Genomic DNA, 24,810 nt, shown 5'->3' with positions numbered 1-24,810 from the left:
CCATCAACTCTCAGCTGGGAGACAGACCACCTCCTGCAGATGGCCTTCCCTAACCCTCTAAAGCTGGGACAGACCCCTTCCTTTAGAACACATCTCCCCCACCTTTCATTATAATAAACCTTAGTTTACCATCTTCTACTTTATTGTCTATTTCACTGCTCATCTGTTTCTCCTAATAGACAGTGTACAAATTGAGGTTGGGGCCCTGTCTGCTTTGTTTACTATTTAATCCCTAGTGCCTGACATAGAGTCGGGGTCCCGTAATTGATTAATCAATCAGTCTATCAAAAGTTAATTAACTTAAGAACCTTAATCTGTTGCACCTCTCTCTGTTCCTTCACCCCATGTTGGCCTTGGCATGGAAGATTTCTCCTCTGCCCAGAGCCCTGGGTTAATTCTATGCTCTTAACCTGTTCCATGCTCCTGCCAGTTGCTAACATCACTCCTGAGAACAGCCCATGCATGGAGACCAGAAAAGGGGAGAGAGAGGGAGAGAAAAAGAGGGGGAGATGGGGAGGAGGGAGAGAAAGAGAACTTAAGTGCAGGGAGCAGCAGAGGTGACAGGCTCCAGGGTTACTCTTAAGAGTGGCTCCCTGCATCCTGGCAGCTCAGCTGTACCTTCTGCGCGTGAATTACATGAAGAATCCCTAACTCGTTATAATAATTTCTCCCTTCTTTTTGCTTAGAATGTTTCAGTGTTTGTTTTTTACCACTAAAAACTTTGGCTAATACAAGTATAAACATTCTACTTCTTAGCCTAGCACATGGGGCCCCTCATGCAGTGGTGCCTAAAAACCTCCCCAGCCTCATACCCACCCCACCCTCCACAGTCAGCCCCAGCCCCACATACCAGCTACATTGAGCCACTTGTCACTGACCAGACGGGAAACAAACTTTCACGCCCCTGCATCTTTGCGTGTGGTTTCCCTGGGCTCAGAACGCCTTCCCTGCGTTCTGCCTCTGATTGAATCCTACTAGTGCTTTAAGACCCACTACGACTGCAATCGTTTCTGGAAACCCTTTTCCGACTTCCCAGCAGAATTTAAGGCCCCCATTGCACCTTGGGAAACACATCTGGTAGTGAACTACAATATCTTATTGAATTATTTACTTGGATGTCCCTTCTCTCCCCTGAACTTGGAGTTCTTTGCCTTATTGAATCATAAGCTCCTTGCACAAGACCTGACTCAAAGTAGGTGCTCCGTAAATGTCTGTTGCATCAGAAGGGGTAGCGCGGATAGGGGTAAACTCTGAGGAGTAGAAGATGGGGAGCTCTCTGGATGTCCCTGCTATGTCATCCTAAGTAGGCCCACTCAGTCATCAGAGCAATAGATTGTGCTTACGTTGCTCCAGACTATCTCCAGACCATTTGTCCTGCCTGTCACTGAGCTGATAGCAATAATGAAAGTGATGAATAGCAGGCCAATTATGAGCAATAGGAAACATCAGTTACAACTCCAGGGAGAAGACACGGCCATATCAGTAGCCTCATCCATCTAATTGTGAGTCATCTTTCCGAGGCATCTTGCCCTGTGACCTTGAACTGCCAAGGGCTTCTTAGTCTTGCACAAATCCAAGTTCCTCAGAGGATGGCTCCTCCTCTCAGAGCCTGTCTTCTTCAAGGCGTTGTTATTGTTTCTGGCCCACTCAGTCCTGGAAGGGGAGACCTGGATAGAACTCGTGTGCTTTTCCTGAAGAAAGACTTTAGCCAGGGATCCCAGCCCCACCCAGTAGACAAGACCTGTCTTTTTAAGGCCTGTTGCCCTTTGAGATAGCAACTCCTCTACCCTGTGGTGAGAACATCTGGAGATGAGAGGCGGGTGGGAAGGTTTCAAGTGGAGGATTAGTCCAAGACTGGGGAGCTTATGTTGCTAAATGCTGACTTTAGTTAATGGTGAGTTCTGAATAAAGGACTGCGAAATTTCCCTCCGGTGGCCACTGGTGACCTCAACTTTCCAGTACACCAATTTTCCCCCAGGAGGCGTCTGAGGGAGGCAGTCTCTCCAGCTGGTGGGGCTTCCACGGTTGGGCCTGTGGGCGGGGGCAGGAAAAGAAAGGTCAGAGGACAGGAGGGGACATGCTTAGTCTAGACCAGACTGAGCTTATCTTTGCCTCTGAAAGGGAGCCTTAGGTATTTGGCTGAAGAGGTTGTGAAAAGGGAGATTTCCATTTCTAGTTTCACTGTAGCCACACTTCCATTATGGCAAGTTGGACACAAGAAGTCTAGATCCCTTCAGCCAGCAAAGGATGGTGCACACGCTGGAGGGAAGGCACAGCAGGGAGGTTAAGAGTATGGGCTTTGGAACCAAATCCCTGGGTTCACATGTTAGTGCTATCGCTAAGCAAACTGAGAGAAGTGACCTCAGCTCTCTCTGTCTCACTTTCCACGTGTGTCAAACGGGGATGTATTAATACCTACATCAATACAGAACGTCCTGAGGATCGTTTATAAAGTAATGCTGGGTCTGTATGTGTACCCACACATATACATATATTTGATAATTAAAAGACTGTTGACCAAGCCCTGAACTTGGGTGTTCTCTAGATGGAATCACACTGATGAACACAATCAAGTCATTATTTATGATTATGTATAGACATAAGCAATTCTAGACATATCTACGCTCGCAATTATTTTTATCATTTTTAATTTTTTCCAGTGGGGAAACTGTATCATTAGAACCAACTGTCAGAGACAAGATTCTTTGCTTTTGGGTAAGTTTCTGTGAACTGACTACCCTTTTCATTTTTTAATCACTGGCTGCCCGAGGGTAAGGCAATTACTATTTACTGTGTGCAGCTCTGTGCCCGATGCTTTAACCGGAAGCAAGAGCAGGAACAGAAGAGAAACGGAGGCAAAGGAAAGAGAGGGACGGTGAGGAAGGTGAGGGAACGGATCGCAGCTCACACTGACCGGGTTTTCAGCCCTACTGGGCATTGTGAAGTGCTTTTCACACAGAATCCATGTAGCTGAACATAAACTCTGTGTTATCCTCAAGGTGTAATTAAGTTGTATCTCCACGTTATGTGGCAAAATGAGAATATAAGTCTAGGTCTGCCTGCCTCTCGTACCTCCTTTCTTTACGACTTTCATCCTATGTAACATCCAGAACCATCCTAGAAAGCGGGACTTAATATCCCCACCTTACAGGTAAGAAAATGGAGTTCAGGCCGGCCAAGTCACCTGTGCAGTGACATCCCGCAGGTGAGCATGACACCTGGAATTCAAATCTGTGTCTGGTTGACTCCAAAACGTGGGCCCTGTACATGACATCTCACTAAAACCCAACAGTTTCAAAATCCCACTAATAAATCTGTTTATCTTAAATGTAACTAATAACCTTCTGAAAATAAAAAAGTAAATAAGCCTATGTATATATAAATATATGTATTATGTATAGCAGGTGCTCGGATAACGTCATTTTGTTCACCTCCTTTTTGTTATAATGTTGAGATGCCACAGGAACTTCTGTTTATATCCAACAGACTAGGGTAAAATTGGTTTGGCTATCCATTATTTTGTTTAACGTCACAGAACCTACTGATGATGTAGAGTGAGGACTTACTATATGTCAATACACCTACCAATAGGTATATGTCCATATCTCCATTTTCTCTAACTCTATTCAAAATGGGTCTCTGTGCATTTGAGAAACAACAACTCCGGGAGAAGCACTGTGGAGGGATGGCCAGAGCCTCACGAATGTGTTCTTGCCCACCTCCGAGCAGCTACCACCCTCTTTCCAGGGTATCCCCCCTCATTATTTGAAGGGAAGCAATGATTTCTGGGAAATATTCAGGTTGGGCAAGCTGAAGTTGAAGAGGCCAAGCCTCAGCTCCCTTAAGAGTGGATTGATACTCCTAATCAAAGGTTGAAGAAAGGGTTTTGGATTGAGTTAAGAGAAGGTCTTTGATGATTTTTGAGACAAGAACTCTAATTCAATGGTGGAGCAGAACTCAGCTTCCAAGAGGCTGAGGCATGACTAGGAGGTGGGAACAGCAAGAAGCTTTACTGTCAAGGGAACGTGAACAGAAAGAGAGTGACAGGAAGGGATCCAGAATCCAAGAGAGGCTCCTTGCTCCTAGAACGGCTCGCCCATGTCACAGTGTACAGAAAGGAGTCAGCCATGAGGTCATCACTATCACTTACAGGGTGAGACCAGGGGCTATGAAACCAGGAAAGCCTGTGCTTGAACCCTGCTTCCATAACTACCAGTACATGACATTGATAAGAGATTTCTCCTAAGCTCCCATTTCCTGTAGCCTTGCAAAAGTTATGTTTTGAATACCTACTGTGTGCACTGAAGATAGAAGCTACTGTGATCCAGGACAAACCCTAGAGTCTGGAAGCAAGAGACCTGGAGTCCACCTTTAATTCTGTGGGCAGGTGCGCAGTCTGTGTGCACTCTGCCTTCTCGTTATGAGTCACACATCATCAAGGAGAACACCGACCTACTGGAGCCCTTTCAGAGGCTGGGACAAGCAGGAGGGTTGGGATGAGACTCCGTCAAGCAAGAGGCAGACCCACGTGATGAAACCTATTGAAGGAACTGGGGATGTTGACCAGAAGAAAAGTCCAACCAAAACCTAACGTGTCTTCAAGTACCTGAAAGACTTAGAACCAGGAGAGAGGACTACCTTTTACTGAGCTGCTTCTATGGGCCAAGTATTGTTACCAAGCGCCTTACGTGGATTGTCTTAGTTCATTTACAAAACAATCCCAAAGGGCAGACACTATTAATCCCATTTTACTGATGAGAAAACAGAAACTGAAAAACGTAAGTAACGTGCCCGAAGGCGCACAGGGATTTTGAGGCAAAGCTGATATCTGAACCCTCATTTCTCGGATTCCAAGACATGTGCTCTCTCTGCAAGTCAATAGATAAGACTGTTTCAGTACAGTGTTGATGGGTGGAAGGAGACACAAAAAGAATGGGAAATGTAGAGGAACATATCTGACTGAGGGTAACAGAGGATGTTCTCGTGGTGAGAGCAGGCTGCCTAGGGGTCACTGAGCAAGCTGCTAACTGGGGGTGTTCAAACACAGGCTCTCGCAAAGTATGGTACAGAGGACTTGTTAGTTTGGAGAACATGGTAAAGGTAATGAGGAATTGTTCTGAGTCCTTACCTTTTAGAAATACAAACCTGCGCTTTTACACGTAAAATTATATAATGTTTGAGACGAGAGCAGGCGACGCCAGCTTGGTGTGAGTTGACCTCGGTTGAAACTAGAAGGGGGCAGGTACGTGGAGGTTCATCACACTCTTTTCCCTGCCTTCATCTATGTCATGCTTTTCTACACTCAGTTGTTTGGTGGCTGGGTAGCTGGAGATCCAGGGGCTTGACAGTGAGTGCTCCCCCAAATGGGAAAATTTGGAGAGGAAGCTAAAAATGCAAAGAAACGCATAGAACCCGGAGAAGCCGCTTTCCTCGAGGCTTTCCCCGCCTCCCGGGACACGCACCCCTGGCTGGGCCCGCTCTGCTGGGAAACGCTAGGAAGGCCTGGCTGCTGCCCAGCGCAGGCTCGCCCGGGCCGGCGGGCTGCGCGGGCACAGAATCACGCTGCTCTCCCCGCGCACGGCGAGGAATCTGGAAGGACTCTCCCTCCCGAGACTAGAGAGACAGGCGGGGAGTCGGGTGGTTTGTGGAGTCTCTCTGGGCCCTCGGCATCGCTGCTGACCGGAGTTGCCTCATGGCCCGAGAAGAGCCCCTGTGAGCGGGGCCGGGCTCCAGCAGGGCCGGGGCCAGCGGCTCCCTCTGCTCCTGGAAGCGCAGCTCTGCCCTGGCTGGGGCTGTCTTTGCAGGACTTCCTCGGATAAATGATGGTTGCGTGACAAATGCGTGGTTATGGGACAGCTGGAAAAGGGATTCCAGGCCTGGCTCTGACATGTGTTAGCCCTGTGTGGTTCCAGAGGGTGGCGCCTACCCTTTGGGAACCTCTGTTTCCTTATCTGTATAATGAAGATAGACGTTGAAACCTTCTCGGGCCTATTGGAAGGATTAAGGCAGCAAGTGTATGGGAAAGCAACATGTAAGCATATCACTCATCCACTCATTTATTCTCAAAAATAGATTTCCTGAATGTCTACAATGCACCAGGCACTATACTAAAAGCTGTTGGTACAAAGCTGAGCAAAAAGTATGTCCAGACCCTGGTTCAGTGGACTTTGCCCCCTAATGAATAGGAAAATATTTTGACTTGATATAAGGAAGGATATTCTGAAAGTGAGTGAACCAGGATGCTCAGGGGTCACTGAGCAAGCTGAGAACGTTCATACCCTTTGCAAGGCGCGGTAGAAAAGAATCAAGAAGTAGACGAGCCCTGGATGGTGTGGCTCGGTGGGCTGGAGCATTGTCCTGTACACGGAAAGGTCGTGGGTTCGATTCCTGGTCAGGGCACACCCGGAGGTTGCAGGTTTGATCTCCGGTCAGGGCACATATAGGAGGCAGCCGATCAATGTTTCTCTCTCCCCCTGTCTCCCTTTCTCTTCCCCTTCCCCTCTCTCTAAAATCAATAAACATATCCTTGGGGGAGGATTGAAAATACAGAGAAGCAGAGAGGGTTTGGATGCCTGCTTGAGGCATCCCTGAGCCCACCCGCGCTTCCCTCCTCAGAAGAGCCACTGTCATCATTAAGGAAAATAACAAAATGTGGACGAGGGAGAGAGAGGAGACCCATTAATCAGACAATTACAAAACATGAAAGCGTCATTAGAAACTATGGTAACTGCTATGGAAGAAAGAAAAGATTCAAGAAAGGAAGTAAACGAGCACACGGGGGATCTGATCACATCTAGAAGCCTCAGGGATCCGGTAGGGGAGGAGCAGCGAACTCGGTGGACAGGAGCGAGTGGAAGGGCAGGACAATCTGAGCAGAGGGAACAGCATGTGCAAAGGCCCTCTGGAATGATAAAAGACATTGCTTCCAGGGACTGGAAGATCACTGTGGCTAGAGCACAACAAGCCAGGAGGGGAGAAGGGGTGAGTCTTAAGGAGTTGGCGGGGCCCGTCCAAGCAGCCCCTTGTAGGTCACTGTAAATACCTTGGTCTTGAGCCTAAGAGCAATGGGAGGCCAGTTAAGGATTTTAATCTGGAAAGTGATGTGAGCAAGTTTCAGTTTTGAAAATATCTCTCTGGCTATCAAGGAAAAGGCTGGATTAGAGGGGGCAAGGTTCATTGTGAGCCAGTTAGGAGGCTCTAGCACTAGTCCAGGCAAGACTTGGACTAGACTGGGTAAAAGCGAACCTATCTGAGAAATTCTTAAGAAGAAAAATCTGTAGGATTTGTTAATGGGTTGTCGTGTCGGGGGGGTGGGTGCAGACAGGAAGAAATGAGAGGTATCAAAGATGTCTTATTGTTTTCAGGATTGTAAGAGCTGAGATAGAAAACACTATCAAAACATAGGTAAAGTCATTTGTGACAAATGAGGAGAACCCATTATATGTCCATTGGATGGAGGGAACCAACCCTGGAATGAATGCGGGTGACTCAAGGCAGAGAGCAGGAGATAGTCGATTTTTCAAAAACTGTGGCCATTAACTAAAGACATGAAGACAGTAGATGGAGAAGGCAATATAGTGCAGTGATAGCGTCAACAGTACACATTAGACTTCTGTTTATTATACTTGATTCACAAAGTTGAAGGGAGGCGGCCAGCAGAGAGGGTGTGTGGCCAAGTGAGAAAAAGCTCAGGTGTCCAGGTCAAACCCTGGCTCCACCAGTTCCTCTTGGTAGGACCTAGAGGCAAAGCGACTGAACTTCTCCGAGCCTCACTTTTCCTCATGGAAAAAGAAAGATGGTGATAGAACCCACCACGTGGGGTTGATGAGAGGATTCAGTGAGCTACGTACGAAAAGAGCTTGAGCTGAGCTCCTGGTCCAACTGAAGCGCTCAGTAAATGGTTGTTATTTTTAAAAGTACATGGGAAAGACATTCAGCCGTTCTCTTCTTTATTACGTTTGCTAACTGAATTCAATGTCCCATGCGGTAAAAACGAAACAAAATAAACACACACCAAAAAAACAAAAACCCCACGACCGCCCTGACCTCTGACATGCAAAAACATTTGCATTTGCTACGTCTGTGTGTCTCGTCTCTCTTATGGAACCTGGTAGTTTTCTGGTCTCACGAAATTGCCATGTTCTCCAGTCCCTCAAGTAGACAAGCCAAGCATTAAGTTCCTCTTCTGTAATTGACCGTGAGCATGTTGAGTAACGTGGATTGTCCCCTCTCTCCTTTGATCTTCCCTCTTGCCAAGGACTGCCCACAGCCTGGTTGCTGACCAGTTCGCCTGCTTCTCAGAATGCGCGGGACACGAAGAGGAAGTGGCCCACGACAGCAGAGGAGATTTACGCCAGACAAGAAGAAGTATTTGACTTTCTTAATCCCCAAGCAAGGAACTCCCTGAAGGAGTTTCAGAATGAGGAAGACCAGAGATGTATGAAGCATGATTTTGGGCAGTGGTTCCCAAGCTCAGGGTGCATCAGACTCACCCCCCAGAGAAACAGAATCAGGGAGAGGAAGCCAAGAATCTGCCCCTATCCACATGATGCTGATGGACTTTGAGACACTGAGATGCAGGTTTCTACACCCCACTAGGAGCTCCTAACCTCCCTTACTCTGCTTCTCATTTCCCCCCCTTCATTTTCTAATATACCCTATCATTTACTCTTCTGATTGTTTATGTCTCCCACACATACTCCGGTAGAAATTAAGGTCCAGATGGTAGAAATATATGCCTGTTTTGCTCCCTAGTGTATCCCAAAGGGCCTGGCCCACAGGAGACAGACCCTTAGTAAATATTTGTTAAAATATTTGAATTGAGTCTCCCAGCCATCTCATATCTGGACTTCTGCAGTGGACATGGTAACTAACTGGCCCTCGTATTTTACTGTTCTACAATATTTGGGTCAAGAACATTTAGTAAAATGTGCTGATTCCAGGTGTCTTTTTTCCCCAGAAAAAGAATTTACAAGAATGTATAATTCTGTAAAAACTTTCTGGGGCTGGAGACCCAAAGACCCCTTAAAACCAGGGATCTGAAGACACCAAATGAATAACCTTTGCCATAAAGCAGCCCTGCTCCCTGTAATTCACCCTTCAACTGTTGCTGTAGTTATGAGCCTAAAACTCACATTATTCCCTTGACCCCAAATCTTGAAGGGCTCCTTAAAGTTTACATGATACCCACAAGCTTCAACACAGCATTCAAACGGGCCCACAATTCAACCTTCTGCATGGCACTTCTCCAGTTTCATCTCTCCCAAATCTTTCAGACCTATCACTAGAGTGAGAAACACATGGACTTTAGACACAGACATCTGGGCGTGAATTGTGACCCCACAGGTCACTAGCTGTGTGATCACAAATGAATTATTTATCTCTTTAAAGCCTCAGGTTCTTGCTTTTGAATTTGTGAAATGGGCATAACAGTGCATACTTCGAATGTGTTGTAGACGGATAGAATGAGAAGACACATACTAATATGCTTAAAGCCCTTTAAAATGCCAGGGTATGGTTGGCACTCAATCATAGTTGGGTTTCTGTATCATTGCACTCATATGTGGGATGTAAAACACAAAGCGACAAACAAAATAAACAAACTCACAGATACAGATGACAGAATGGTTACCAGAGGGGAAGGGTGGTGGGGGAAGGGCAAAGAGGTCAAATGCAAGGCGATGGAAGGAAACTGGACTTCAGGTGATGAGCACACAAGAGAGTACACAGGGGTGGTGCTATGAAGTTGTACACCTGACATTTATATAATGGTGTGGACCAATGTCACCCCAATATATTTGATAATAAAAATTTTAAAAATAATTGTTGGGTTTTAGTTTTCTATATGTTTGGCACATAGTATTTGACTTAACTTTTCCCTGCTTTTCTGATACATCTTGGTCTAGATCAAGGCTTGTGAAACGTTTTTGGTGAAGGACTTGGACAGTGAACATTCCGGGCTTCTCAGGTCACACCGTCTTCGGAGGCTGCCACTCGACTCTGCCATTGCTGCAGGAAAGCAGCCGTAGGTGACATGCAAAGAGATGAGCGTGGCTATGCTTGATAAATTTTATTTGTAAGAACAGGTGCGGGGCTAGTTTTCCAACTCTGGCCTAGACTAGCTGTGGAATTTCACCGACCTGGGCTCAAGCTTCTCTGAGCCTCAGTCTCCCCACCTGTTACTTAGGGACAATAGCGCTTCCCTCCTAAGCTGCCAAATGACTCACTGCGATAAAGCTGTGAAGCCCTTGGCACAGTTTTTGGCAGATGACACGCATCTGACAGGTAGTGTTGTCTTCGGCAGCAGCGGGTCTGCCTCAAGCCATTCGCTATCTGCCCACGTCCACCTTCCCTGCCCCAAGCATCTTGCCCAGAGTCTCCCTTTCGGAGTTGCTTTCTCCCTCTTTCCTAACGCTGTTGGAATGTCTGCTGTGTTATTTGAAAACAAATCGTGCATTAATGCAGCATGTGCAAGTAATTATAGTTACTTATGTGGCTCTTCTGCCTCATCTACCCGACCAGGGCTCCTGAAGGCAGGATCTGTGTCTTACTCCCTCCGCACTGCACCTCCTGGTGTGGCCTCTGCACCCACGGAGCACCCAGGGCGAGGGATGTGGTGATGGTGAGGCTGGTTGTGATAATGACAGTGGTAGCGGTGGTAATAATAACGGTGTGGGGGGGGGGAGGGCACAGTCTTGGCTGTTAATTTCTTTTCAAAAAGCAGTCATTTGGAATTCTCTTCTCAGTTTGAGCCAAGAGTGTAAATAGAGAAAACAAGTCTTTCTGGCAGAGAGGGAGGATCTGCTGGAAGGTCAGACAACCACAACAAGACCAAAATTACACAGGGCTCTCCCTTGGGCAGAATGAAAAGGAAAAATCACACACCTCACATTATCGGAAGTCAGGGGACCCAGCACTAGAAAAGAATGATTCAGATCTACAGAGTATTTTACAGTCTTCAAAACAATCGCAAAAGGGCTCCTCATTTTTCTACCCAAGAGCCCTGCGGGGAGGTTAGCACCATCCACTCCACCGATGAGGAAACTGAGTCTCAGAGAGGCGACATCTCTCAGGTCAGAAGCCACGCCTGCCCCTCGGAATTCAGACTTGGCTACATGACCTGGAGCAAGTCACTGTTCATGTCTAGGCCTCAGTTTTACTATTTGTCAAATAGAGAGGTTGATCTGGAAAAGCAATGGGACATACATTTAATACCCTTCTCTACTCATACATGCTGTGACCTTGGGGTAGAGTACAGGATATGTATATCTTTCTTTGCCCGATATTAATTTAAGGAGGGAAACTGGTAATATCTCTGGGTGAAAAACACGTTGCAGGCCCCACCTTCCAAACTCAAAATATGTTCCTTATTTTTAGGGTAGAAGTTAGATCTGACCCCTCACAAGGCCAGAGGGGACTTTGGGCAAAGTTGACCAGCACTTATCATACAGAGAAAGAAACAGAGACCAAAACAGCAGAAGCATGCATGTCCAACATCACAAAATCACAGGTGGAGCCTAAGGTGTCCCAGGTGTCTCAGATGCCAGGTGTCCCAATTCTCTAGTTCTTCCAAAGAAAACATTTAATCCCCAAATGGAGAGGGATAGATAGTAGAGTGCCTGCTTTCTACACAGGAGCCAAAGTCAGGTCACCCAGACAGATGGCAGAGGTGGAATTCAAATCCAGCTCTGCCTGGCTTTTCACCAGGACACTGGGCTGTCTCCCCCACTTGGACTCTCCTCTCCGTCTTCACTCAAAGGCTAAATTAACAGGCACACAGAGTCTTGTCCATTAAGTACTAGCTATGCTCAGCCAAGCTCTGGGGCTTTGGGCTGTGTACGGGTCATTTAACAGGTGGAGGGAGGAGATTTACATATTAATCAAAGTTTCCATCATGAAGACTTTTTTCCTGCTTTGCTTGTTCAAAACCACAGGGTGAAGAATAATGATGGTTCTTTTCCAGCTGGGGCAGAAGGCACCTTCCTTTCCCACGTATTCGCAGACATGGACGCGAGGCCACCCCAGCCACCACGGGGCTAGTGTCCGGTGGTCCCGAGGCTGTCCAGACCACACTCTGGCTCTGGCCCAGACTCAGAGACCAGAGCTGCCCACAGACCTCAGGCAAGTCATACCCCCTTTCTGATACTCCTGACTGTGTCATAAAATGGGACTCAGGAGCTGCTCGGCACCTCAAATAGCTCAAGGGACTGGGAGTTCTGACATAGAAGAATGGCTCCATCCTGCTTTGGAAGGCCTACAAGAGAGGGAAATCGTTATGCTAATGTTTAACTCCACCTTCGGTATTCCTTGCCTGCAGAGTGTGAGTTCCAGAAGCATTTATAAAGTGAGAAACTCATTCTAAATTCCCTCCATTTGTGATCTGCTCTTTTGGGTTAAGCAATGACTTCTCCCATGCAAAATACAGATCCCACCCTAATTATCATGTCCCCAGCTCTTTGGGCATCTGCAAAGTTACCACCAAGAAGAGAAGGTACCAAAGGGACCATAGAGAAAGGAAGGGGCCGGTTTAGACACACCATATTTTTTATCATTATAGATAAATTTTGCCCATTACATGCTATGAGCCATGTATCTCATGTGATTCCCATAAAGGAGGGATCATGAGACCACGTTTTACAGATGTGGAAACTGAGGTATAGAGAGGTCGTTCAGCATCACACGGTGACTAGGGGATTCCAGCCCAACCTGGGTGGGATGCAGAGCCTGCACTAGCTGATTCCACTTAGACAAAGCCTCTTGCAGTATGAGAGTCCAGGCCTTTTTCGAGTTTTCCGCATGTGGTCTCTGCCTCCGGCTGCAGAGAAAGGCAGAGAGCTGGAGGAATCATGAGGAGTGATGGGGGTGTGGGAAGAGGTAGAAAAGCAGGTGCCTGAGATCATGAGAGCGGCTGCTTTCTTATCACACCGGCCTCCCTCAGTGGCCATACTCCCCTCCTCCAGGCTCATTTCGTGACCTAAAGGGGCTGTCCTATCCACTCCCACCACAGCCTGGCTCCCTTGGAGATGCCTAAGACGCCACAGCCCTAGGCTGCTGTGAAACTTTAAACAGGCCTGTCTGGGGGTTTGAGGATGGGGGTGAGGAAACCGGAGACCAGGAGGGAGCCAGCTCTAGTCACCAGCTCTAACATTCTGTGCAGGGGTGACTGAGAGGAGCGGTGCTTGAGCTGAGAACCAGCACCCATGCTCTCCCCCTGAACTCCTCCATGGCTCCGCAACACCAGGGACCAAACCCCTCGCCACCACAGCCTTCACAGCTGCGCTCCGTCTGGTGCTGCCACCTCCCGTCAGCATTGCCCATGGGGCTGGCCCTCAGTCTCAGCCCCGGCCACACTGGTTGTCACTCAGCCGCTGGGGGAAATGGGCCCTGTTTGCTAATTCTTCAGGCCTCTGCAGGAGCTGGGCCTTCAACCAAGCATGTGCTCAGCCTTCTCCCCTGCCCCAAACGCAGTCCTCCAAGTTCACTTTATGTACCTGGCCCCAAAAGATTCCATTTCAATGTCACCTCCTCAGGGCCCCTGTTACACACTTTCAAACCACGGCCGTGAACTCCTCTTGGTACTTAGCACAGTCTGTCTTTATGTATTTGTGTGATTGTTCCATTGATATCTGTCTTCTCCAAAACTCTGTAAACTCCACGAAGATAAAGACCATGTCTACGTGTCATACTCTTCACTTCCCAGGGTGTGACACAGTACTTGGCACACAGTAGGTGCCCCAAAATAATTACTGATTGAATGAATCTATGACTAGTGCTCCCAGGGCTCCAGATCGCCTGTAAGGAGAACAGTGACACCTAGTGGCCACTTTCACACCCTTGGCTGACAACACATCAAGAAGGGGCCTCAGGAAGACCTCACTGAATTTCCAGAGTTGAATATTGTAAGGATGGTAAGGGAAGCTGGCACAGAAATCAGAAATGAGGTACTCGTAGGCAAAGAAGAAAGGAACTACCACTCCCTTGTTCCCATACACATGCCAAGAACACATCACAAAAGTCCCAGGACTGAGCTAGTACTGACATTACAGATGATGAGAGTGTGGCCCAGGATGGCAGTCCTCAGGGCATGTTCACGGAGCAGCTCATAGAAATATTAATAGCCTCACTCACCTTGATGGCTGTGTAGCGAGAGCTCAGCCCTTCACAGCTACCAAGGTGCTGTTTTTTTCGACCTCGCTGACACACCACCGGTCAGACCCACCTTCATGTTCACTGGAAGCTTCAACGGCCTCCACGGGTCCCCCTGCTTCCACTCTTACATACATTTCCACAGTGGACGCTCACCCTGAAGCCAGAGGTGTGGAGACATATGCGTATTTGGCTTTTCTGGTGTTGTTACTTTGGGGACCTCTGATGCACAGAATTAGATTATTCGAGATGTTTGGTTCATGATGGAAGCTCACCGTTGCCCCACGCATGGTTAGGCTTGATGTAACATCCAGTTAGTGCTAATAAGTCAGCTAGTTTTAATTCTCTAACGAACTCCCACAAATCCACCACACAAAACGCCAGCTAGGGACTTGGCTCCCCCGTGACAACCCCTGCTTTCCCTGCCTCAAGATCACCACCTACCTGAATCTATGGTTATCATCTCCTTGATTCCACTTTTAAATGGTTTACTGCATCTGTATTTGTTCCTAAAACATAATGTATTAGGGGTGTGTGCGTATCTTTTTTAAACTCAAAACAGTAGAAAGGATACCATGCTGTTTCAAATGTATCCCTGGGACTTGTTTTCTTCATTTAAATGATGTTCGCTCATCTCATATTGTTGCAGCAGTTCATTCATTTTGCCCGTTGCACGGTACTCCATCGCGTGCATGTTCCACCTCAACTCCATCCTGTTGATGGTCACCTGGGTTGTTTCCAGAGGGCTCCTTCTGCCACCCAGATCTAATCCTGTCACCCTCCTGCGGATCATGTATCTTCAACATCTCAGTGCCCTCCAGGTAGGATCCAAACTCCATGATGCAGCTTAAATATCCTAAAGGACTGGGCTCCTCCTTACCCCCGGGCCTCACCTCTGCTCTCGCTCCGTGTCCTGGGAGTTTCTTGCCGTCTCTGTGCAGACCTTGTCTGTTCCGCCTCTGGCTGTCCACCTGATACCCCCCCTCACTGTTACTCTCACGCCCCTCTGTCCTCGCTGCAGCCCTCACTACCCTCTGGCACTTCCTCAGCCCACTGGGATGCTATGGGAGGGGACGCCATCCATGGCCTCCTGCTGGACTTGGCCAGGGTCTGCCACATTGTCTCCTTGGGAGGCCTGGAGCTGGGGGGGGGAGGGAGGGTCTGCAGAGAGGAGAGTGGGGACCAAGTAGAGCCGCTTTATTCACCCTCCCGCTCGCCCAGGGAGTGGCATCGCTATTCCTGGTTTTATGGACTGGCGATCCTGAAGACTGCCTTTGGAAAAAGTGTGCCACGGACACAAGTTTGCAAACCAGTGACGCAGATCGCGCGCATGGCCCCCTCAAGCCCCGGCATGCCGTAATGGAAAGTGAGAGACGCAGAAAGAAGATGAAGAGACGGTACAGTTTCACAGTTAAGCCGTCGTCTCTGGAGCGAGCCAGCTTTCAGTGAATCACTGAACATCTCTGAGGCGTCCTCGCTCGTGAAGCGGGTGGGACACTGAAATGAACCATACGGGATTGCCATTTGGACAAAGAAAAGATGGTCAAGTGTCTGCGTTTTCATAGGAATCCTCCTAGTATTTATAAGAAAAACACGGCTTTGAACGGTGAATCAAACAAGGTAATCCAAGGATAGGACCGAGGCAGATACGCTAGCTTTTCCCCAAAGCTGCGTCTTCTCCCAGATACACAGATGCGATACATTTCCCTGCCTCACGGCAGACCCGTGCCCAGCGGCTGAGTTCCAGCCGATGGAAGGGGGCCCGAAAGGGTATTTGCCACTTTTAGCCTGGCCCTTTTAAACTGCTCACGTGCAATCCCCCATGTTCTTTACTTTTCCACCTCAACTGTGGAAACATCAGGTGGATGGAGCACAAGATGGAACAGGCTGGATCCCTGAACTGCTTCTCAGAGTAAAGCTATTCATAAAAGAAAAAAATCTATTTCAGACTCTGCGCAAACAAGAAATAACCTCTGTTGCATTAAGCCATTGAGATTTGAGGGCGTGTTTGTTATAGCAGCGAGTGTTACCCAGCTATATATGTACTTAAAACACGGTAAGGCATCAACAAATGCTAGTCATGATATGATGATGATGATGATGATGATGATGACAACGGCGAAAATCCCAACAGACCAAGGGCCCACAGGGCAGGAGAGGGGAGGGTTGGCACTACCTAGATTTGACTTAGTGGCTGTGGCTGGGGCTCACCTCCTTGGTGCCATTGTCTTGGATGAGCGTGTAGAGTGGTACCACACGGTTGATTTCCAGCAGCACCGGCGTGGGGCTCAGCTGCTCCTTGCCTGGTCGGCGGCAAAGGTGGCAGGTGGATGGGCAGCGGCCTTTCTCCTCACAGCGGATCTCCACACCCGAGATGAGCTGGTCGTCCGAAAGCATCTGCGCCGTCAGCAGACCTGAGAGGTAGGTGATGAAGGGCATGGACTTGAGCTCCTTCTTGCTGCCCAACTCCGTGGTCTCTGGAGAGGGAGAGAGAAATTCAGAATTGTTCAAAAGGTCGGACTCTTGAGCCCATAAGGAGTCCGATGTGCTAAGGAGCTCGTGTCAGCTGGAAACGAAAAAATATGACAGAGTGGTTTGTTCATGATGCTTCCGTGAGAGCACAGGCCTGAGGGTTCAGAGACCAGGATGGAGCCTTGCTCTTACATTCAACAGCCTTCTTGCTCCCCTTGGGCCTCACAATCTCCATATTTAAAGATGGTAGGTTGGATTAGAGGATTCTCCAAGGACCTTGCAAGATGTTGATATTTGAGGATATTTCCTCCAACCACAAATTCCTTTCTTCTATGGTCAATTTACAGAATTTCTACCTTTCTTTCACAGACTCTCTCCAGCCCTATGTTTTTCATGAAGTCCATGTAACAGGGGAAGCACAGCTTCAAAGTCAAGCCAGTTTCAGTTTAAATCTCAGTTCCACTTGATAACAGCAACACCACCTCGGGAAAAAAAGTCTCTTAACCTCCCATTAGTAACTAATTCTGTAAATGGGATTAATAACACCAACTGAAATAGTTATGAGGGATAAATGTGACAGAAGGAGGTGGACCTGTCTGGAAAAGACATCATCCCCCCTTTCTTTCTGTGCCCATCGGTTCCCTTGTCCAAACTCTTCTCCTGCCTTGCTCTCCCTGTGCACCCTGAGATCTGGTGCATGCATGCTCCATCCTGCGCTGTATCTCTTGATCCGTATGAATAGCATCTCCCAGTTCTGTGCCTTTGCTCACCCTGTCCTACTTTCCCCTCTGCCTCTCCAAATCCTAAGCACCCATCAGTGCTCCATTCCAATGTGACCCTCTTCAGGAAGTCCCTCTTCTTCGTCCCAGTCCCTCTTCTCTGAATAGGTATTTCCACTTATAAGACCTTACCTTGTTAAGCTCATTGTCTCATCCCATTTGCTGCTGACCTCTCTAACTATGTTATCAGGTCTCGGAGCTCAGGGCCCAAGTCTCCCACTCCTGTCCCTGCCTCTTCAGTGCCTGGCATGGTGCTAAGGATGTATTTGAAACCAAATCAAAGAGGAAGACTATGGAACTTGGAATGGCTAGAATGACATTCATGACCAAGTCTAAAGGCTCCAAAATTCTTCTGAGGACTTCTAGGGATCCCAGGGAGCACCTCAGCAGCTACCTGAAGAGGGCAAGAGGAAAACCAAGCAGGCAGAAGAACTCTACATTCATATCTCAAATTCAAGTGGAACAGTTCCATTTCTATCTGTTCTATAGACTGGCCTTGTACATAAGATTTCGTAAGGAGAGAGGGGTGAGTGGCTATATCAAAAAGCTTGAAGAGGCAGTGATGTGTACAACCCAGAGGGTTCCATTTACATTACAGACTATGTGAACGGTACATTCAAAGTTGTGCAATGCACGGTCTGGTCTGAGGGGCGAGGGGCTGTACTAAGGAGCAGAGCCTGCTACAGATGGCAGTTTCTTCCAAGCCTGGTAAAGTCAAGGCAAGTTCCTGCCTCAATGGAACCAAGTGCCCTGGATTGTCTCCTGCTTTTGCTCTGGACTTGCAGGGACACGAAGCTGAACTGGAAACGGGCTTGCCAGTTAGAAATACAAATAAATGCAACCTTCATTCATTACCCTCTGGGCCCTGGGGCCTGTTCTCTGGGCTCCACCTTTTCTGTCTGGCTGTCAGCAAATGCTTATGAGCATCAGATCAAAGGCTCTGGGGGAGGAAGACAAGACGTATTCCAGCTAACCAGTCCTTCAGAGGGATTAAAGATGGGTAGTTACAAGATAAACAAAACAAAGATGTGAAGAAGGCATCTCAGCAGCTGGGGAGATGGAGACGGTCTTATATACAGACAGATGGAAAGAAGATGATGACTTTTGGAAGTGTAAGCCAGAGGGATAGTTTTGGAGGAAAATTACTTCAAACTTGGGAGAGAAAATAACAGTTCAGGAGAGAAGGGGCAGGGAGTATTAGAGCTGCAAGGACATCAGGGAGCAGTTAGCACACACTCTGACCCAAAGGTCAGTAAACTGTGGCCCTTGGTTCAAATCCAGCCCTCTGCCTGTTATTGTAAATAAAGTTTTATTGGAACACAGCTGTCCTCATTCTTTCTATTGAGTATGGCTACAAGGGCAGAATTGAGCAGTTGAAACAAAGACTCCATGGCCCACAAAACCTAAAATATTTACTATCTGATCCTTGGCAGAAAAAGTCTGGAAACCTCTGCTCTAGCCTTAGGTTATAGATGGGGAAACTGAGTCTCAGAGGGGGGTCAACCTATAGTCAAACAAGAATGTGGAACAATGATGGATTCATTAAAGAAAACCTGGAATTAACTGGACCATCAACACACTTGGATTGTGCATCTCCAAGGAGACAACCGTGGCACATCTTTTCTCAGTAAGACATCTTTCAAAAACAATTGAAAAGCACACCTTTGAAAAAACACTATCTAGTACCACTCTCCCATTTTAAACAGGAGGAAATTGTGTCCCAAGAAAGGAAAATTACTTTCCAAGGTCACAGGGTGAGTTAGTGATTTTCAGCACTGGCCCCAGTTTGTCTGATCAATACACCACTTCAACCATTGTTTTTATGTTGTATTTTATGTAGTTTTTAATTTATTGATTTGAGAGAGAGAGAAGGGAGAGAAGGTGCATGGGGGGGAGGCATCGATTTGTTGCTCCACTTATTTATGCATTCTTTGGTTGATTCTTGTATGTTCCCTGACTGGGGATTGAACCCACAACCTTGGCACATTGGGACCACGCTCTAACCAACTGAGCTACCCAGCCAGGACTTATCTCTTATTTTAAAACGCAGATGGCCTGCCCCTCATAGCACCTTGCAATGTGCACATAATTTAACTGAGAAGGAATGCAACATGGGGCTGGGAGTAAGACATTCCCTTGATCAAACAAACATTCATAGCCATTGAGTTAAAGATATAACTACCCATTTAACAATAAAACAAACTGTAGCTGTTTGCTGGTCTGCCTTTGCCTAATAAATTTTAGCTTTTTCAGTCAATCAGGTCAACAAATGGGGTTAAAAGCCCAGAGTCCAGGCTGAAACCTGCGCCGAAGTAGTGGTACAGAATTCACAGCCGAACTCAAGGGCTGGTTTTGCAAAAGGAAGGCACTTGGGTGTCATCTGGTCTCACTCCACCGCTGAACAAGTAAAGGACCCAATACCTAAGTGCACACTTATTAACAGTGACCCTTTCTGGAAGGATTGCGTCATGTCTAAGTCATGATCTGGACGAAAGTTGCAAGGGGGAAGACCTTCAGCCATTCTGTTCGTTGCTCCACTGAAGACATTCCAGTTGCTAAAGCTAATTGCTTCTGAAACCTCACTCTGTGGCTAAAGTCATCTCTTTAAAAGGTGAAGCCTATGTTCTGCTCCTTCTTAAAGCTCTTCCATGGCACGTCACTGCTCTTAGGATAGAGACCAAAATCCTCACTACAACGTGTAGGTCGTGTGGGATCCAGACAACCTGTTGGCCTCTCCAGTCGGATCTCTTAGCCTGCTGCTCCTAGCTCTCTGACTTCCAGCTACACAGGCCTTTAAGGTCCTTGCATATCCGCTCGCCTTTCTTTCCCAGTCTCAGCAGGTGCTCTTCTTACAGAATGCTTTCCCCCATCCATCCCACCCCTAGCCCCTGGCTTCTCCTGGCTCCCGCTCATCCTTCAGATCGTAGCTCAAGAGCCAGTTCCTCAGCAAAGCCTCCCCTGAGCTGTATCCCGCATGCCGCCAGTCTATATATCACAGTTTCCCACTAAAGATCCTCATAGCATCCTGCTCTACGGGTCGCCTGCTAATGTCCCCAGACTGCGAGTTCCAGACGGGCAAGAACAGTACTAGTCTTGCTCATTCCCACACTATCTGCTTTACACGGTACCTGGAACAGAGCTGGCTTCCCACAATACTTTCAATAAGTAGTTGTTGAATATATAACATATCTACATACCCTGATCAGTGTGCTCTTATTGAAGCACTGGTGAGTCTAGGAGACAAGACTTGTGAATTTCAAGATCGGTAATTAATGGACGGCTCCTAATCCAGTGACCTCTCCCCAAAGTAAAATCGGCGCTCTCGACGGGAACGTTGGCAGTCGAGTAACTGATAAGTCTGCCCGCTGTTCTGACCCCCCTAAGTTTTCACAGGGGGCCTTGCCATGGAGGGGATGGGAGAGTTCATTTGAAACAGGCCATCTTTAACCAGCAAGGATAAAGAGCATTTTTGAAGAGTCTTACCCTCTGTTCGCATTTCCCATCCCTCTGAACAATGCTTCCAAAATAGGATCATGTCTGGTTTCAAGCCCGATTCAGTTCCAATGACACTACAACCCATTCATTTGAGAACCTGCCAACTGAACTCTCTTTTTTCTTCTCCCAAATTCCTGCTGGGTATTATTTTGATGCCACAAAAAAAAAAAAAAAAGTCTCCGTTGAAGTGACAACTCCTTGTTGGGAGGGCAGCCAGGGCTTTTCGGCAGGAGGTGATGGCACGGCTTGCCCTCATCCAGAAAACAAAACAAAGGCATGAGACTGAGGGCTTCTGGGAGAGCCAAAGTCGTGCGAATGTTTGTCCAATACTCAGCAACAGCTCAGGGCACTGCCTCTCGCGTCAGGCAGCTTGCTTGGCAGTAGGCTTGCACTTGAAGCATTTAAAGGCTCCACGGGGACCAGAGGGGCTCAAATTAGAAACGTTAAGGGTGGGGGAAAGAGGGTGAGACTTTTATATCATAAAGAATGGCCTTTATTGCAACAATGGCCTCCCAGGAATTGCTAAAATGGGATCATTTCTTAGGCGGAGTAACTGTCTCCTGTTGGAGGAAAGCAAAGGCTCTGAGGCCTGACTCAAGGGCCCAGACAGATGTCCTTAACAAAGGGAAGGGAGCCAGCTGAAGCGCCATCAGCAAGGCCTGCACTGGGTGTCACGCAGGCTGAACTTCTCAGCCCAACAAAGTTCAGCACTGTGAGAGTGCCAATTATAGGTAGCAGTACCAGTTTATTTTTTTTAATTTATTTTTTTAAATCCTCACCTGAGGATATTTTTTCCATTGCTTTTCAGAGAGAGTGGAAGGGAGAGAGAGAGAGAGGAAGAGAGAGAAAGAGAGAGAGAGAAACATCGATGTGAGAGAGACACACTGATCGCTTGTCTCTCGCACGTGCCCCAGTTGAGGCGAGCCTGCAACAGAGGTACGTGTCCTTGGCCGGAATCAAACCTGGAACCCTTCAGTCCGCACGCTGACGCTCCAACCACAGAGCCAAACCGGCCAAGGCAAACATTCAATCAGTTTAGTTGTTATTACTGTTGCTGCTGTGATTGTTATAATTATTATTACTCTGCTGTAACAGGATGTTAACACTGACATTTCTATTGAGACATCAAGACAGGATAGAAGTGACATCCCAAAGCCAATCCCCAAAATGCAGAATTTACGAAGGAGATGAATCCAAACTTGTTTCATAACTCTAGAAACCCCAGCCAGAACAAGGGATAAGACAAGGTCAGAGAGCAGACAGGACGGACTGAGGGGAGCTTTGCTTTGCAGAGAGCTTCTATCACCTGATTTTTCGAGTTCCCAGTGACCCAGGTGGGACATGGAGAACATGCTACCTTCTAACCCCAGGTTTTGTGAAAAGGGGCCTCAGGAGTGCCTCTTGGAGAGCTTGCTATGTGCCCTTGGAAACTGGGAAGACAGTGGGCTCGGGCCTTACTCCACCTGCAAAAGCTCCAGTTGCCTGTGGCAGCAGAAGAGGAGCGGACGCATGGGGATTAGCCCCGATCCAGAGGCTGCCGGTGTGAAAACTGCTTGAGCATTTTCCCTGGGCCACATGTGGGGCCCATAGAAGAAAGGGATGTCCTGGAATTTTGAGTCCCACTCAAAAAGAATTCCAACAGGTTGGCGGGGGGGTTCCCCCACAGTGAGGATCTCAAAGGAGTGGGCAGCCAGAGAAAGAGAAGTGAGAGAGGTCAGCAGCAGCCAGCCAAAGAGACAGTACACCCTCCCGGTACTAGGAGAAGCCCCTGGCGCTGGGAATCACTAAATCATGTTCTTAACTTTACTGATGTACAAATGGTAGCTCAGAGAGGTAAGGGAATTTGTCCAAGGCCACACAGCTAATAGCTAGTCTAGCTTTTCGTACCTGGTTCTACTGCTCCTTCTATCCTGCAGCACTAATTCTCATTCCTGCACAATAAGTAATCTCTCTTTAAAAAAATAAATTTTTAAAAAAAATTTATTTTAGAGAGAGAGGAAGGAAGAGGGATAGAGAGAGAGAAACACCAATGTGAGAGAGGAACATCGATCAGTTGCCTTCCATATGTGCCTTGACCAGGGATCAAACCAACAACCTTACGGTGCATAAAACGATGCTCTAACCAATAAGCCATGCGGACCAGGGCATGAAACACCTGGGCCTTCCCTATTCCTGACAGCACCAGGCTCCCCACCCCTTTCCATGGGCTAAAGGATCTCATGAGGAAAAGGCATTTTAGGCCACCTGGTCAGAGGTTCCATCTAGTGTGTCATTCACCACCAAATAACCCTCTAACTTCTTTTGGACACTTCTCACTCTGCAGAGCCCATTACCTCCTTAGGCCTAGCAGTGGGACAGCTCTGTTACACCTAGATGCCCGTCTCCATCTGTAAATATTCCCTGTTAACTGCAGTCAGGAATTCCTCCTTAAATGACCTGCTTCCTACACAGTGGAACGCAGTAGACAAGGGTAGAATTGGACGCTTAAATCTAAAGCTATTGAGTTAGAGGGTCTGATTTGAGATCCTGGGCAAGTCACTTCACTTCGCCAACCTTAGTTTCCTCATTTGTAAAACGGGGGTCTGATTGCTCATTGAACTGCTCCGAGCATCCAGCGTGAGATGCAGCCCTAGCTGACTGATACCTGGGTTCTCACAAGGTCCTCCCTGCAGGGTAAAGACTTGCCCTCTTCCACAGAGGAGGGGACCGAGGCTCAGAGTGACATGGAGCACCCTTGACAAGAAGGTACTTGTTTCAGTTCAATCGCTAAGGAAGTCCATACTCTTCGTGGGACAGGGAGAGGGACCCCTGGACACTGACCGGTGGCCGAGTCGTGGCTGACGTCTTTTGTTTGCTTGTTTGCAAATTAAAATTATTTTAATATATTTTTTAAAGTACAAAAATCCCCGCGTGGCTCTGCTGTTACTTGTCCTGAAGAAAGTGGGGCAGAGAGTGAAGAATGCCGGTGCAGCGCAGTGGCCCCGACGGTGGGCTTCCCCGCACGCTAAGGTGTGCTCCCGCTTCCTCCCCTCCCTGCACCTTGCTTTTTCCTTCTTAATCCCCAAGGCTGTTCGGTCAGCATTAAAGCTTCGCATTTCCTCGGGCCTCTGGAGCGCAGGTGGGCTGTGGCCCGCAAAGGGCGGCGGAAAAGGGCATGTGCGGTCGCCTGCTGCCCTCTAGTGCCAGCTTGAGATGCTTGCTCTGGGGGAAAATCGGTTCTTCTGTGCCAGGCAAGGACTACTGCGTGCAAAGCAACTTGCTGCGGGCTGAGGACAGCGGGGCAGCCAGCAAGGGCTCGGCTCAGACGCGGGAAGCCCGCTGTCAAGGCCCTGGAGGGGGAGGGCGGGAGTGAAAGTACGAGTGATGGGTTCCAGTCCCCGTGGTACCCAAGAGGAGAGCTTTGATCGAGTGCATCAGCTAGGAAGGAGCCAGACGAAGGAGAGGGAAGGGGCTGGACGGAAGGCGGAGAGGGGAGACGACCTGTGGGGCAGGACCCTGACGGTGCCGGGAAGAGATGAACCCCAGGCAGCCGCCGAAAAGACATGGGCTTGTGGATGGGGTGGGGGGGGCACATACTAAACCTGCCGAGCTCAGGGGAGGCCTGCATGGTGACCTTATCATCCCAGAGACCTAAAGTAAGCACATCGGATGGTCTAAACTGAAAACTTTCTAACTAAAGTGGCTCGTGGTGAGTAGTCACATCCTAGGCCAGCATTTTCTCCTAACAAAGGTCAATTTTTACCTTAACTGAGCCTGTTGTATGTATGTATGTTTTATTTATTTTGCATCTGCAATAACACACCTGATAACATCCCTTTGGAATATCAAAGTAATTTCCTCCCCCACCCAGCCACCCACCCCTCAAAGCACAACCAGGTACCTCGGCCGAGACCACAAATCCCCTCATTGCCTCTATTAC

The 24,810-nt window shown here is 48.0% G+C and overlaps 1 protein-coding gene across 2 annotated transcripts in view; it reads right to left on the bottom strand.

Annotated features, from left to right (window-relative positions):
• The window catches only part of ASTN2 (astrotactin 2), a 694,472-nt gene that overhangs the window by 133,804 nt on the left and 535,858 nt on the right, over nucleotides 1-24,810 (bottom strand). For both annotated transcript variants that reach the window (XM_087822856.1, XM_087822857.1), the window contains exon 17: nucleotides 16,357-16,622. In XM_087822856.1, the coding sequence (XP_087678982.1) occupies nucleotides 16,357-16,622 (266 nt within the window). The remainder of the gene's footprint in view (nucleotides 1-16,356; nucleotides 16,623-24,810) is intronic.

This window comes from Miniopterus natalensis, chromosome 12 (assembly GCF_054644295.1).
Source record: "Miniopterus natalensis isolate mMinNat1 chromosome 12, mMinNat1.hap1, whole genome shotgun sequence".
Lineage (NCBI taxonomy): Eukaryota > Metazoa > Chordata > Mammalia > Chiroptera > Miniopteridae > Miniopterus > Miniopterus natalensis.
The sequence above is the reverse complement of the archived record's forward strand: the minus strand, read 5'-3'. Positions and strand labels throughout refer to the sequence as shown.